Source organism: Lucilia sericata, unplaced genomic scaffold, assembly GCF_015586225.1.
Source record: "Lucilia sericata isolate MDLA Ls3-8-SP2 unplaced genomic scaffold, ASM1558622v1 Contig000165F_arrow, whole genome shotgun sequence".
Lineage (NCBI taxonomy): Eukaryota > Metazoa > Arthropoda > Insecta > Diptera > Calliphoridae > Lucilia > Lucilia sericata.
The window spans coordinates 408877-422381 of record NW_023994194.1 but is presented as its reverse complement, the minus strand read 5'-3'; the positions used below and the strand labels follow the sequence as shown (position 1 = coordinate 422381).

The following is a 13505-nucleotide window of genomic DNA, read 5'->3' as shown; positions in this document are numbered from 1 at the left end:
GTAGTTCATCAGACATTTATTACCGCTGCATTCAGTAACTACTGCTTAGTTATTTAGCGTGAAACACCTTTCGGAGACCTTTTTTTAATAGTTTATCTCACATACTGAGTAATTGTTTTCTTTTTACTTTTTCTCATTTATTATTTAAACAATTTTTGGGGCGCGTTAAATATTTTCAGGTGAATGAATGAATGCCTCTGGTATAATCATTGTATTGCAATGTGTTTATGTACATAAAGTATCAAATTTGGTGTATGTAACCCTTCAACTTTTTTCATCGTCAGTTTCTTAATAGAAATAAAGATATTAATCTTACTTAAATATTTATAAAGAAACAAAAAAACATACACTCAACGAATTGTGTAGTAAACAGTTAAAAAACACATAACACTTTTTCAAACCCTTTAAAATAATGCTATATTTTGAGTTTGATCATATAGTTCTTTCTTTACTTAACCACAATATTACTTTTTTTATTCTGTGAGTGTATAAATTAAATGCATTTCATTGCAACTCAATAAAGTGCATTTGAAATCATTAAACATTCCATTAATCGCCCTTAATATATATAAATTGTTGTTGTGTTGTTTTTTGTTCATGACTACTTAAGGTAATTGTTGAAAACTATATTTTAATTAAATATTTAAACATTCAAGACTGTGGTGACCTGTCTTCCGTTATAAACAATTATTTATTCTAAGACCTGCAGAGTTATTGTTTTATAAATGCGGTAGGGATAGTATTTTGAACACTTTTTATACCCTACACCACTTTAGTGGGGAGGGTATATTAGATTTGTACTCATGTTTGTAACACACAAAAATATTCGTCCTAGAATCGTTTTACGTCTGGCTGGTTGTCCATGTAAACTTTGTGCGCCAGGTACAGGTGGCAATTTTCAAAATAATTGGATAAAATTTGGCACGAAACCTATTGAAAATGGTTAAAATCGATCCATTACTTCACCTAGCCTCCATTCAGACTCCGCGAAAAGGGCTTTTAAGGTCATAATTATGATAAAAATATACCTGTATATCAATAAATAACTAAGTTTTATATAAGCTTTGATGACCCTGTCAAATTTCATAAAGATCGGACCTCATTTGAAGAGATCATACAAAGTCTCCTTCAGAAAATGACTTGAATGTCCAAAATTCACTTATAAAGCGCCATAAAATTCAGCAAAAATTTATAAATATAAATCTATTCACCAAATCAGGATCGAGCCATATTTGCTCCTAGCCCCCATATTAAGACTTTTTCAGAAAATTAGTTTTTCGTCCATAAATTACTTAAATGTATCGGATACATAGTAATATTGAAGATAAATTCTTAATTATGAAAAATAAATCACATTAATATTCATAGCTGGTGTAGGGTATCATATGGTCGATCACGACCGATTATACTTTCTTACTTGTTTTCTATTTTAATAGATTTTATAAGATAGTTTTTAATTAGCATTTATGACGATTTGTGTCAAAATGATTTCCTGCATGACGAAGAAAAAATAAAAGTTGAATCGTTCAAAAGTCCGGAATTCCTTTCTAATCAAAAACAAACCTTGTCGACCTTCATATAATGTCCATCTATATGCAGCTAAACTTAATGTATCGGAATGATGAAGGCCAAGAACAAATAGACATGAGAGGATATTTAGAGGAAACATATGTATTATCTATGGAAAATAGTTTCGACGATTTAGTGACGATTTTGACGATTCTTTTAGTCGAAATTTGACCCAGAATGACATAGTATTGAGAAGGCAGATGCGATAGCCAGAATGGGAAAGAAAAATATAAGGAATAACCTACACACTAGTAGATGGAGCGTTGAAAAATGCTTCATGCGGAATCCATAACTATAAGAATGGCTCTAAGTGGGGGACAAAAAAGCCTGAGGTTTTACATTTAAAACTCAGATATACTTCCTTCTACATAATCACAACACTAGTTTCCAAACGATAAACTGAATGGGAAAGAAAAATATAAGGATTACACACATGTAGAGCAAGCATTGAAAAATGCTTTATGCTGAATCCGTAGAAATCCGTTACTTCACGAATCTCACTAAAGGGGGACAAAAGAGCCTGATGTTTTACATTGTAAACACAAAACTACCTTCTACATAATCACAACATCACACAAGGTAGTTACGGAGAGACACAAGAAAACTATGGTGATATCAGGTTATAAGGTAAATCTAGAACCACAAAGATCCTATGGAGAAACTTTTACGAGAGCAGGTAAAGAAGTATTTTTAGAATGAGCAAGTCAGAGGTTAGTATGATGGTACGTATTCTAAGTGAACAGTGCGGACTCAGACAAATGTAAAGCACATGCAGAGGATAATGAAACACTGGAGCACTTTTTTGCCATTGCCAAGCTTTAGACGAAATTAGATCTAAATACTTTGGGTGCGATATAATACCTCTCAAAAAACTGATTGAAAAACTCTTGGAAATTAAGCCCAGGAAATTGAGTAACTGGACATCGGACGATAATGCATTTAGTGAATGCTTTATAAGGTTTTTTTTTACCAACAACAGGCCCAGTAATGTCCTATTATACATCGGATTTGATATAGTATACATAGTCCTATCAACCTTACGTAGCCCATAACCCGTGTATGTATATTCCTTAGGATTTATAATATATGCAACCTTAGTTATTTCTCCTATAGAGAGATAAATTTCACAACTACAGATTGACTCCAAAACTACGTTAGTATATATCATGATGTGTATAATCATATATGTATATATTTGACGAGTGGTGAGATCTGTCAAGTTGAAGAAGAACATTTACTAAACATTGAAGGCTACATCGGTTCACGCCGGTTTTTACTTCCCATTCCATATATATTTTAATATCTTATTATTTTAACTAATATTTAATATTTCAGATAGGATTTGAATTGCATGGTTATGAAGATAGAATGGCTTCTTTGTTGAAATGTTAACATGATATTTAATTTTATGATCGTAAGATCTTTCGTGAGATTGCAGAGGGCTGAACTGAGTATGTGAGCTAAGTTTTCGAGAAAATAATATAAGAAGGTTGGACTTCTTCGAGGTTGTTGCAGGATGAGTTATCCGTTATATGCGTTATATGACTTGAACTCTTTGCGAAAGTGCTTTGAATTTGGAACATAAAAATTTAAATTTTAAAATACCAAATATTATTTATTTGCTTGGTTTTGACTATTTCTATGGACCACTAGGGGTCCGCATACACCCACTTGGGAACCGCTGGCCTACTCAGATCCATAGCATAAACATAATTTTTGATATAATTGCCAATAATTTTATATATTTTTTTGAAATCCTTCAGTCCGATGAATTTCGTATGAATTTGGGTTCACTTCCAAATCCAGTCAAGGATTTCTCACTCTAGTGAAACTTCCTTTACGTGTTTGCAAAATTTTGTCCAAATCGGTGAGTATGAGAAAAATCTTTTAAATCTAAAATAGAATTCCTCTTATACAGATAGACCCACATCTAAGAAAGGAGTAGACTTTCAAGTATGTTCTGTCATCAAATCTTTATCTGGTGCCGATATGATGTGAAGGCTAGTTGCAGAATTTCGAATATTTCCTACCGACATGACGTTCTAAAAAGAAGCAACTTTAGCTATTGGGTCTTACGAACTTTTTGTACTAATTCTCGGTGGGTGTTTCATTTCGGTCAAAATTTGTTTTGAACACAGTTTGAGTAACAGAACTGGCATTTGGAAATAAGTTTGAAAAGTTGTGTAAGCTTACTTTGGTTCTTCAAGGACAATATTTCAAATATGAAAATTATATCAGTATCAAAATAACATTTCAGTCAAAACTCAAGAGAACATGGCTTATGTACAGATATACATACATAGACTTACATATGTTTATGTATTTCTAGATCGGTGGTGGTTATTTATATAAATATAAACATTCTTTCTATTTTCCAATTGAGCACTTACACAAATAAAAACATTTGCTATTTCTTTGAAATTATAACTTTCATCTTAGATTAAAAATTGACTTAATAGTAAAGAAATATTTAACATTTAACCATTTACAGCTTTATTTGTCATAACCTCTCTTAAATATATACATATTTTGTGACCTAAAAATGATAAAATTCTTAAAACTAATAAAAATATGAAACATAATAAAACGGTATTTTATAAATTAAACACCAAAAGAAAATAAATAGTACACAGCAAAAGTATTTACAGTCTTAGACAGTTTTAGCCAAGTTAACAACCAGATAACTTGTATCAAAGAAAAAATATTTACTGTCAGACTGCGGGCATTTTACCATGGACATTTCAGTCAGTAGTTAGTTGAAAATCTAAAAAATTTCAGGTGCTGCTAATAACAAGCGTTGTTTATATGTTTTAGTTTAATTTTATGGTATTTACGAACGTACATACATAAGTACTTATGTATGCGAGGGTAATCTGAAAAGTAACCAACATTAAAAAATAATTTTTCAATAACATCCGTTGTAAAAGTACTCAACGTTGTCAACATTGCAACAATTCCTTGTCAAAATCTAAATTTTATACACATCCGTTGTCTAAATGTTAACAAACGTGGTAAGCTCTCAAACGGATTGTTTGTCAATAATGGGCTTACCACGTTTGTTAACGTTTAGACTACGGATGTGTATGAAATGTAGATTTCGACAACGAATTGTTGCAATGTTGTCAACATTACATAGTGTTGTCGTACGCATGTACATATATACTTTGACAACGGATTACAGTTTGGTGTCAATTTGGTACCAGGCGTGTATATTTCTTTTTCCCTCTGTGTACTTACTTACTTGATTAACTCAAATTTTTTCTATTGTTGATCCATTTGACATATTACATTAGATACTTTACACACCACAGGTAATTAAGTTTGGATACAGTTCAGGTATCTACTGATGGCAAGGTCTTTCTAACCAAAACTAACAAATTTTCTTGTGATAGTAACTTTTTAATTCTCCCTCGTAAGAGTAGTTTAACTTTTATAGTTTTTGGCGTTTGGTAATGGCCTTTAATAGGTCTTCTTTATAGCTTCTTCCTACGTTTCGTGTTCTCCGACATTCATACGTTCAAACTTAAGTTTTTGGTTGTTTTCTTTTTACCACAAATTTGATGATTTATGATATTTGTTTGTATGTTCGAATGTTAATAGAGGTAACTGCTTCTTGTTCCAGTTCCTTCTTAAAGGTTGTTGTTGTTTGAACTTTGTTTGATGTTCGTTAGCGTGGAATATGAATGTGTAACACATACACCTGTATAGGAAAATATAAGTATTTATGTTAAATACCTTTTTACTACGCATGCTTGTGTGTTCGTTCTTTCGTTTGTTTCTCCTTTCATTTATTCAATTGAAATTATTTGGTTATTTTGTTTATTTGTCATAATAATAAAACCACTAAATGTCAGCCTATAAAAAGGTAATTTTCCACACCTGCTTAACATACCCAAACAAAACACTCACTCATGGAACACACACACACGGAAACAGCCAACAACCATAGATAGAAATTGTTACTTTATCATGATTATTCTCCATATAATACCTACATACGGTATAAATAACCAAAACAATACTGAACGAAACATTAATTTATGATCAAAAATTATGTAACATTTTTAATCATCAAACATTATGTGAGGTCCTTTTGAATATAATAAAAAAATAAAAAAAAAAAAACAACACATTCATTTTTATATCATTAATGTTGAAAGCTGGTTAAAATAGTAAATTAATTAATAAAATTTTTAAAAACGCCAATGATGTTGAAATAGATAATATTTTAATTATATAAAATTTGATAATGGGCAATAAAATGTGTTGACAAACACCAGCCAATGGCCTATGAATTATTAGTTTAGATTTCTATTAATATTTTTCAAAATAAGCAATACATAAGTATTATTCATTTATAATATCAGTTACTTTACTTTTACTAAATACTAATAAATAATGATTTGAATAGATATCTATTCAGGAGAGAAGGAAATATTGCTCGAAATGCAGGTTCAAATTTTAAGGATCTGTCGTCATATACCATTTACCATTGATGAAGGGAGTTGGCGGCGACATCTTCATTGAGGAGTTTGGTATTAAAATCTCTTGCCCACTCAATGATGACTGTAGTATCCTTCAGTCAGATATCAGAATTTATATCGATAGTCAAGCTGTTATTAAATCCCTAATTGATATGTTTTCCATATCTAGAAAAGTCCATGAATGCCGGGCGCACAGTGGTATAGGAAAAAAAAAAGAGGGAAATAATTCGGTAACTTCTAAACGGTTAATCCGATTTTAATGAAATTTGGTATGCACAAAGAGGAGGTGTTGTCGAGTTTTGGTTTTGAATTTGGACCTTATAGGCCAACCAGGGGCCCGGCGGGGGGTCCTCAAATTAGGACACCTCGGCTATGTTAAATTTTTAAAACGATCCTATTTCTTCATTTGAGTTCCGATTTAAAAAAAATTTCGTATATAGAATCTCCTCATCGAGCACTATAAAAAATGTCGTCGTAGCAGTAAATTATCTCTTATAGTTTAGGAGATATTCGCATTTGAATATTAAAATTTTAAAATTTTTACCGTCCTTACTTTAGTTTTTTTGATAATAGCAGGTCCAAATATTTCCGATTTTCGCCATTTTTTTTTTATTTGCTTAACAACAAGTTTATATACCAAGCAGTGAAAGAATTATGTAAAAATCATGACTGAGTCCAAAGTTATAGGCATTTAAATTTAAAAAATTAAAAAAAGGCGATTTTTTGTCATTTTTTTGGGAAAAAAGTATCTTTTTCTTTTTAAGTTATCTAAAAAGTTTCTAAGAAGATGTATATAGAATTTATACTTTTTGGAAAGCTGACTTTACATAAAATACGATAAATGAAACAAAACCTAAAAATTTTTGATACCGAGGGGACCAGGTCCATCCAAAAAAACCCTATTTTTTATGGAAAATTAAATTTTGAGCAAAAATTCTCAAATCGCATAGTCGATATCAAATTATAGTGACCTGTTTTATATGACCCAATAAGTTCTTAATCATTTTGTAACGGGTTTCGATAACCCCGCCCCTGGTATGGATATAATAGGCAAAAAACCAAAAAATCCCATTTTTGGGATTTTTTAAAACTTTTTTGGGAATTCCGGGATTTCTAATAAGAAAATTCGAAATTTTTATTTAATTTTGGATTTTGAGTAAAAAAATCTACCTAACTGTAAAATTTCATCAAAAAATATTCATAAATAAAATTTTTATTGCAATTTGAAAAATTTGTATCTTCGCAAAAACTGAATAAAAAACATTTTTTAATTTTTTTTAAAAAAAGTATTCCGCGAATTTTTTAATTTTCAAAAATTATATACAGTTTTGAAAAATAGACAAAATTACCTTTCCATTGATATATAACATGCCTACCTAATGTTTTTTAAGTGACAAATTAATTAGGGAAAACTCAACATCTTTTAGAAAATTTACCTAGCACTATTATTTTCATCCATATATGTAACAAATTTAAGAGTTAACCTTATGGATGAAAATAATAGTGCTAGGCAAATTTTCTAAAAGATGTTGAGTTTTCCCTAATTAATTTGTCACTTAAAAAACATTAGGTAGGCATGTTATATATCAATGGAAAGGTAATTTTGTCTATTTTTCAAAACTGTATATAATTTTTGAAAATTAAAAAATTCGCGGAATACTTTTTTTAAAAAAAATTAAAAAATGTTTTTTATTCAGTTTTTGCGAAGATACAAATTTTTCTAATTGCAATAAAAATTTTATTTATGAATATTTTTTGATGAAATTTTACAGTTAGGTAGATTTTTTTACTTAAAATCCAAAATTAAATCAAAATTTCGAATTTTCTTATTAGAAATCCCGGAATTCCCAAAAAAGTTTTAAAAAATCCCAAAAATGGGATTTTTTAGTTTTTTGCCTATTATATCCATACCAGGGGCGGGGTTATCGAAACCCGTTACAAAATGATTAAGAACATATTGGGTCATATAAAACAGGTCACTATAATTTGATATCGACTATGCGATTTGAGAATTTTTGCTCAAAATTTAATTTTCCATAAAAAATAGGGTTTTTTTGGATGGACCTGGTCCCCTCGGTATCAAAAATTTTTAGGTTTTGTTTCATTTATCGTACTTTAAGTAAAGTCAGCTTTCCAAAAAGTATAAATTCTATATACATCTTCTTAGAAACTTTTTAGATAACTTAAAAAGAAAAAGATACTTTTTTCCCAAAAAAATGACAAAAAATCGCCTTTTTTTAATTTTTTAAATTTAATTGCCTATAACTTTGGACTCAGTCATGATTTTTACATAATTCTTTCACTGCTTGATATATAAACTTTTTGTTAAGCGAATAAAACAAAATGGCGAAAATCGGGAATATTTGGACCTGCTATTATCAAAAAAAACTAAAGTAAGGACGGTAAAAATTTTAAAATTTTAATTTTCAAATGCGAATATCTCCTAAACTATAAGAGATAATTTACTGCTATGACAACATTTTTTATAGTGCTCGATGAGGAGATTCTATATACGAAATTTTTTTTAAATCGGAACTCAAATGAAGAAATAGGATCGTTTTAAAAATTTAACATAGCCGAGGTGTCCTAATTTGATGACCCCCCGCCGGGCCCCTGGTTGGCCTATAAGGTCCAAATTCAAAACCTAAACTCGACAACACCTCCTCTTTGTGCACACCAAATTTCATTAAAATCGGATTAACCGTTTAGAAGTTACCGAATTATTTCCCTCTTTTTTTTTTCCTATACCACTGTGGGGCGTCTCTCAACGAAATGGCGAGACATTCGAACATCACCCTAATTTGGGTCAGGGGACACAGGAGCACGTATGGCAACAATGTTGCTGACACTCTGGCAAGAATGCCCAAGTGCTTTACGTGAGTACCTGCCGTGTTGGCCTATCTCACGGTGGTTTTTTTCATCCACTGGGTAGCCTTGAGAACGGTCTACCATCGTCCCTTCAATCTTCAATGAAGAAATCAGGTGGAAATTTTCGTACAACAAGCACTTTGCTGAAATACTCGAGCTATCTAATCTCTTACCATAGTAGCGCCGTTGGGGAAGGACAAATGTCATGTGCAAGCTCAATCTAACCCCTACAAAGGAAATGGCAATCACTGGTTAGAGTCAATAGAAGGGGCGTACCAACAGCAGGTGAAAACACCCTATTAATGTTATGAGGAATGCTCTATTCCTACAAACATTCTCATCATCCATTCCCATGATCATAAAGATCTTTCTACGGAATGACTGAACGCTAACCTGACAATTCACCAGCATATACCGGCTACCTACTACACGACCGGTAAGAAATATAGATTAGGTTCAGGAATCCAGCATATTCTGCTTTGTACACAGTCCTGTGTCATTTGAATAGAGAATTAGCCAACGCATTATATATAGGGTATATCAGCCCTTAAAAGAACAATCTCTTCCCGCGAATTTGGGTTTAAACCACAGCCACTATGTGGATCCCGAAGGAACCTCAATCAACTGACCAGCCAGTGACATCGCCAATTTATAGTCCCGGCAGACTACAGGTACTGGTAGCACCTATCATCAAGGAAACATGCCCGGGGGCATTGATTTTTCTATCAATGAATTCTGTAGGAGTTGTTAGAATGAAGAGGAAACTATATCTCATCTTATCTGTAATTGGCAGAGATCCGTATTCGTGCGCTTGGGTCGGCCTACTTTGGCGATCTATCCGATTTGTCGAATATTCCAATTAAACGCCTCTTTGCATTCATTAATTTATCAGATTGGGTGTGAATCTTGAATTCCCAACTTGGACCCAGGTAAAGCCAGATTAGGCTACCTATGATAACCTAATCTACCATCTACATTATTACCATTTCTCAATATTTTCAAACATTACTAAATTTGGTGGAGTACTAAGAGTACTCCGGTACTTAACTCGGCGGTTAGGCTAAATTCAAAAGGAGCTGGCAACAACTGACCATAGCACTGCTACATTAGGTTAAGTGGGTTGCCCGAGGAGGCCTTGTGGCCCATTTTGATATCTTTAGAATTACCATTCTCTTGTGTTGAGAGTTTGAACATAAAGGATAATGGTTTCCCTCCCTATGAAGAGTTGATTAGTTGATTACATGATTCCTGCGGGTCCCCGTGAGAATCTCTGAGACAGTTTAGATTAATGAAAAGAGCTCTACCAAGTTAGAGGAGTCTGTGCTCCTGTAAGGATGGACAGTCACATAAAATGTATTATACCGATTCCTCATCCAAACGACTTCTACAGTAGCTATAACGTGAGTATTCCATACGTCCAATCATACAGTGCCCAGTAATTGCACCCACGAGAAGCCTAATCGAGTTCTTACTTAAAGATAAGAGAGTCTTAGTTCTTTGTCAGAGTGGACCACAACAGTCTCTATATTCTACAAGTGGTGATATTTGATCACATTAGTTCCGAGTCACTCAAAACCCAGTCATCCATTAATTTCGATAGGGACAACCTTTGGTTGCACATTCATCAGATATTTCCCCGGATGCCCTCATCAACTTAGCGTGATGTTGTGTCAGTTGTTCCCATGATTGAATGCAATTGAGAAGACATTTCGACTTAATAACGTTGGAGTTAAGAGACTTGATTGATGCAAGGCTGTCCTAGTAGATATACCAGAATTTTCGAAATTTAGTTTCTGGGATTCGTCTCTGGAAATTTTTAAACTTAGGGATCAGTAAAGCACCATTCAGACAAATATTGTTCATGCAAAGAATGAGGCGCTATAGGATATGCGGTGAATTATCCGAATCTATTGTGAGAAAAGGACTGAGTCAAAATTTATTATTTTGGCTAAAGGCGGTTATAATTTTGATCCGTTGCCAAATGCCATTCACCATGTTACCATTTATCGGCATCTTCACTACAACTATCTTCTACAAATTAAGAATCCACATTTTCCTCTACTACTTCTTAACGGGGGGAACTCATACTCTTTGATCAGTGCTGCATTTTTTAAGAAACGTCTCAGAACATGACTTCATGTACCCTTTTTGTTCTGATGCACTAGTTGCTGAAAATAATTTTGTTCTAGACATGTGATCAATGAAGCGTCAATTAGAGTAATATTGTTCATAAAATATCAAGCATCTACAAATTACAAAAGTTTTTTTCGGATGTTATTGATGTTGCGGATGAACCGCTTAAACTAGTTTTTGTCTACATAAAAAATTAGTCCAAACTCCGCTTCCTTACTTATACAACAGGAACTATACAGGTTTGGTCAGACCAGTTGATCATCTATAATCACTTTCTCGATATCAATTTTGAATGGCCGTCTCACGAGAGTGGCTACGATTAATGGCAATGAACTCCCCTTCTGTTGTGAGAATGAGAATGAAAAGGGAACGATTGAATACATTCCCTCTGTCCAGCTTTGTTCGAGTCTAGTAATGTTACCATACGTATCTCTTTTTGAACAGTTGAGTGGACTTCATTAAATTCGGTATTCGCATGATTGATTCGTTCATTCTTCTGTTGTGAGAATGAGGATGAAAAAGGAACGATCGAATACATTCCCTATATCCTGCATTGTACAAGTCTAGTACGGTTAGCATAAGCAGCTCTTTTTAAACAGTTGAATGGACTTCATTAGAGTCTACATCTCCTATGGACACATAGTTGTCCAAGTAGTTTGAGGTTGAGGATCCATTTTAATGGCACTAAAGGTGTACAAAATTGGGTCTAAGTATCTATAATATATGTGGGTCTATGATTAATATTTTGACGTGTTAAAAACGGAAAGACAAAATTAGTAATCCCAGTGTCGAGTCTAGTAATGTTACCATACGTAGCTCTTTTTGAACAGTTGAGGGGACTTCATTAGAGTCGGTTTTCGCATGATTGATTCGTTCATTCTTCTGTTGTGAGAATGAGGATGAAAATGGAACGATCGAATACATTCTCTTTATCCTGCATTGTACAAGTCTAGTACGGTTAGCATAAGCAGCTCTTTTTGAACAGTTGAATGGACTTCATTAGAGTCGGTATTCGCATGATTGATTCGTTCATTCGCAACACAGACTAGTTCATTTCTACATCTCCTATGGACACATAGTTGTCCAAGTAGTTTGAGGTTAAGGATCCATTTTAATGGGACCAAAGGTGTACAAAAGTGGATCTAAGAATCTATAATATATGTGGGTCTATGAATAATATTTTGACGTGTTAAAAACGGAAAGACAAAATTAGTAATTCCAGTGTCGGCATAATTTTTTTAACAATTTCAAAAATCTGATTTGAAACTTTTAATTATTAGGCTATAAAAATGTTTAACAACTTTATAGATAAATTGAATTTGATAAAAATAATTTTGTTAAAATTTATAAAAATGTAAATTTTTAACAAACACGCTTTAAAACTATAATAGATTTTAAAAAGTTTTTAATATAAATAATGAAAAATCGTAAAAATTGCAACAAACTAAAAATGATTTTCTCGGTAATAAACGTATTTGTAATTTGCTTAATAACTATTATCCAAGCGGTAAGAAAAAAAGAGAAATTAACACGAATTTCAAATCGGTTATATTTCTTACGTTTAGGCTTTTCAACAAAGTCCAAAAGAAATATATATAATATAGCTTTTCTTACAGAAACCGCAGTACATTGTAGACATCATAGATGTCGAGTGGAATGTAACAAGTAAAAATAATTGTGATATGGAATGGCAGATTTCACAACCTACACGTGGAACTTTTGCTATTAGTGGATTTCTTGAATTCAAAGAAGACATCAATACCGATAATGCCAAGGGTTGGGTTAATATCTACTACAGTTCCAATGCCATTTCCTATATGTTGACACCCTTCCATATACCGCGCACTGTCTTCACGGATGGAGTAAATTTTCTTTATAAAAATTATTTAATGGATGCGGTGAAGAAATGTTGCGAAAATCCCATAGATTTCGAAAATAAATTTGTGCAACCTTTAACGAAGCGTCGTATGATTTGCGAAAACTGTATACTGCCAAGCGATAATTTTCCCTCACACATGCGCATGGGTTTCTATAAGATGGAGGGGATTTCAGCTGGTGAAATTGCTTTCGCTATGACATTGACCGTAAAATTGGAGAAAGAATAAAGTTGAAGTTTATGAATTAGATGATTAATAAAAGTATTTGTTTGTTAAATTTTAAAATGTAAAAATAAGTTTGGTGGAATTATTAAAATCGTCCGTTTTTAATTGAGTTTGTGAGTATTATATTTTTTTAACCTTTCGTTCATGCTCAAATCTCTGTTGTGTATACAGCAGATCATCAGATGTGTATACAGCAGAAATCTATTCTGGCAACTCAGTACAGATTCCTGCTGGACGTGTCACTGTCTGTAGCACTTGGTCTATAGCATTAAGAAGATAATGTCGTCAATATGACACATTGCAATTTGCGAATGTGTATGAAAAGCATTGCCATGAAATCAGCAATTTT

The 13505-nt window shown here is 32.6% G+C and overlaps 1 protein-coding gene across 1 annotated transcript; it reads left to right on the top strand.

Annotated features, from left to right (window-relative positions):
- The first annotated feature begins 12506 nt into the window (after nt 1-12506).
- LOC119601449 lies at nt 12507-13265 on the top strand. Its single transcript, XM_037952385.1, has 2 exons — nt 12507-12561; nt 12671-13265. Exon 2 carries the CDS (start codon nt 12737-12739, stop codon nt 13157-13159), a length of 423 nt encoding a protein of 140 aa, XP_037808313.1. The 5' UTR covers nt 12507-12561; nt 12671-12736; the 3' UTR covers nt 13160-13265.
- Nucleotides 13266-13505: the final 240 nt, after the last annotated feature.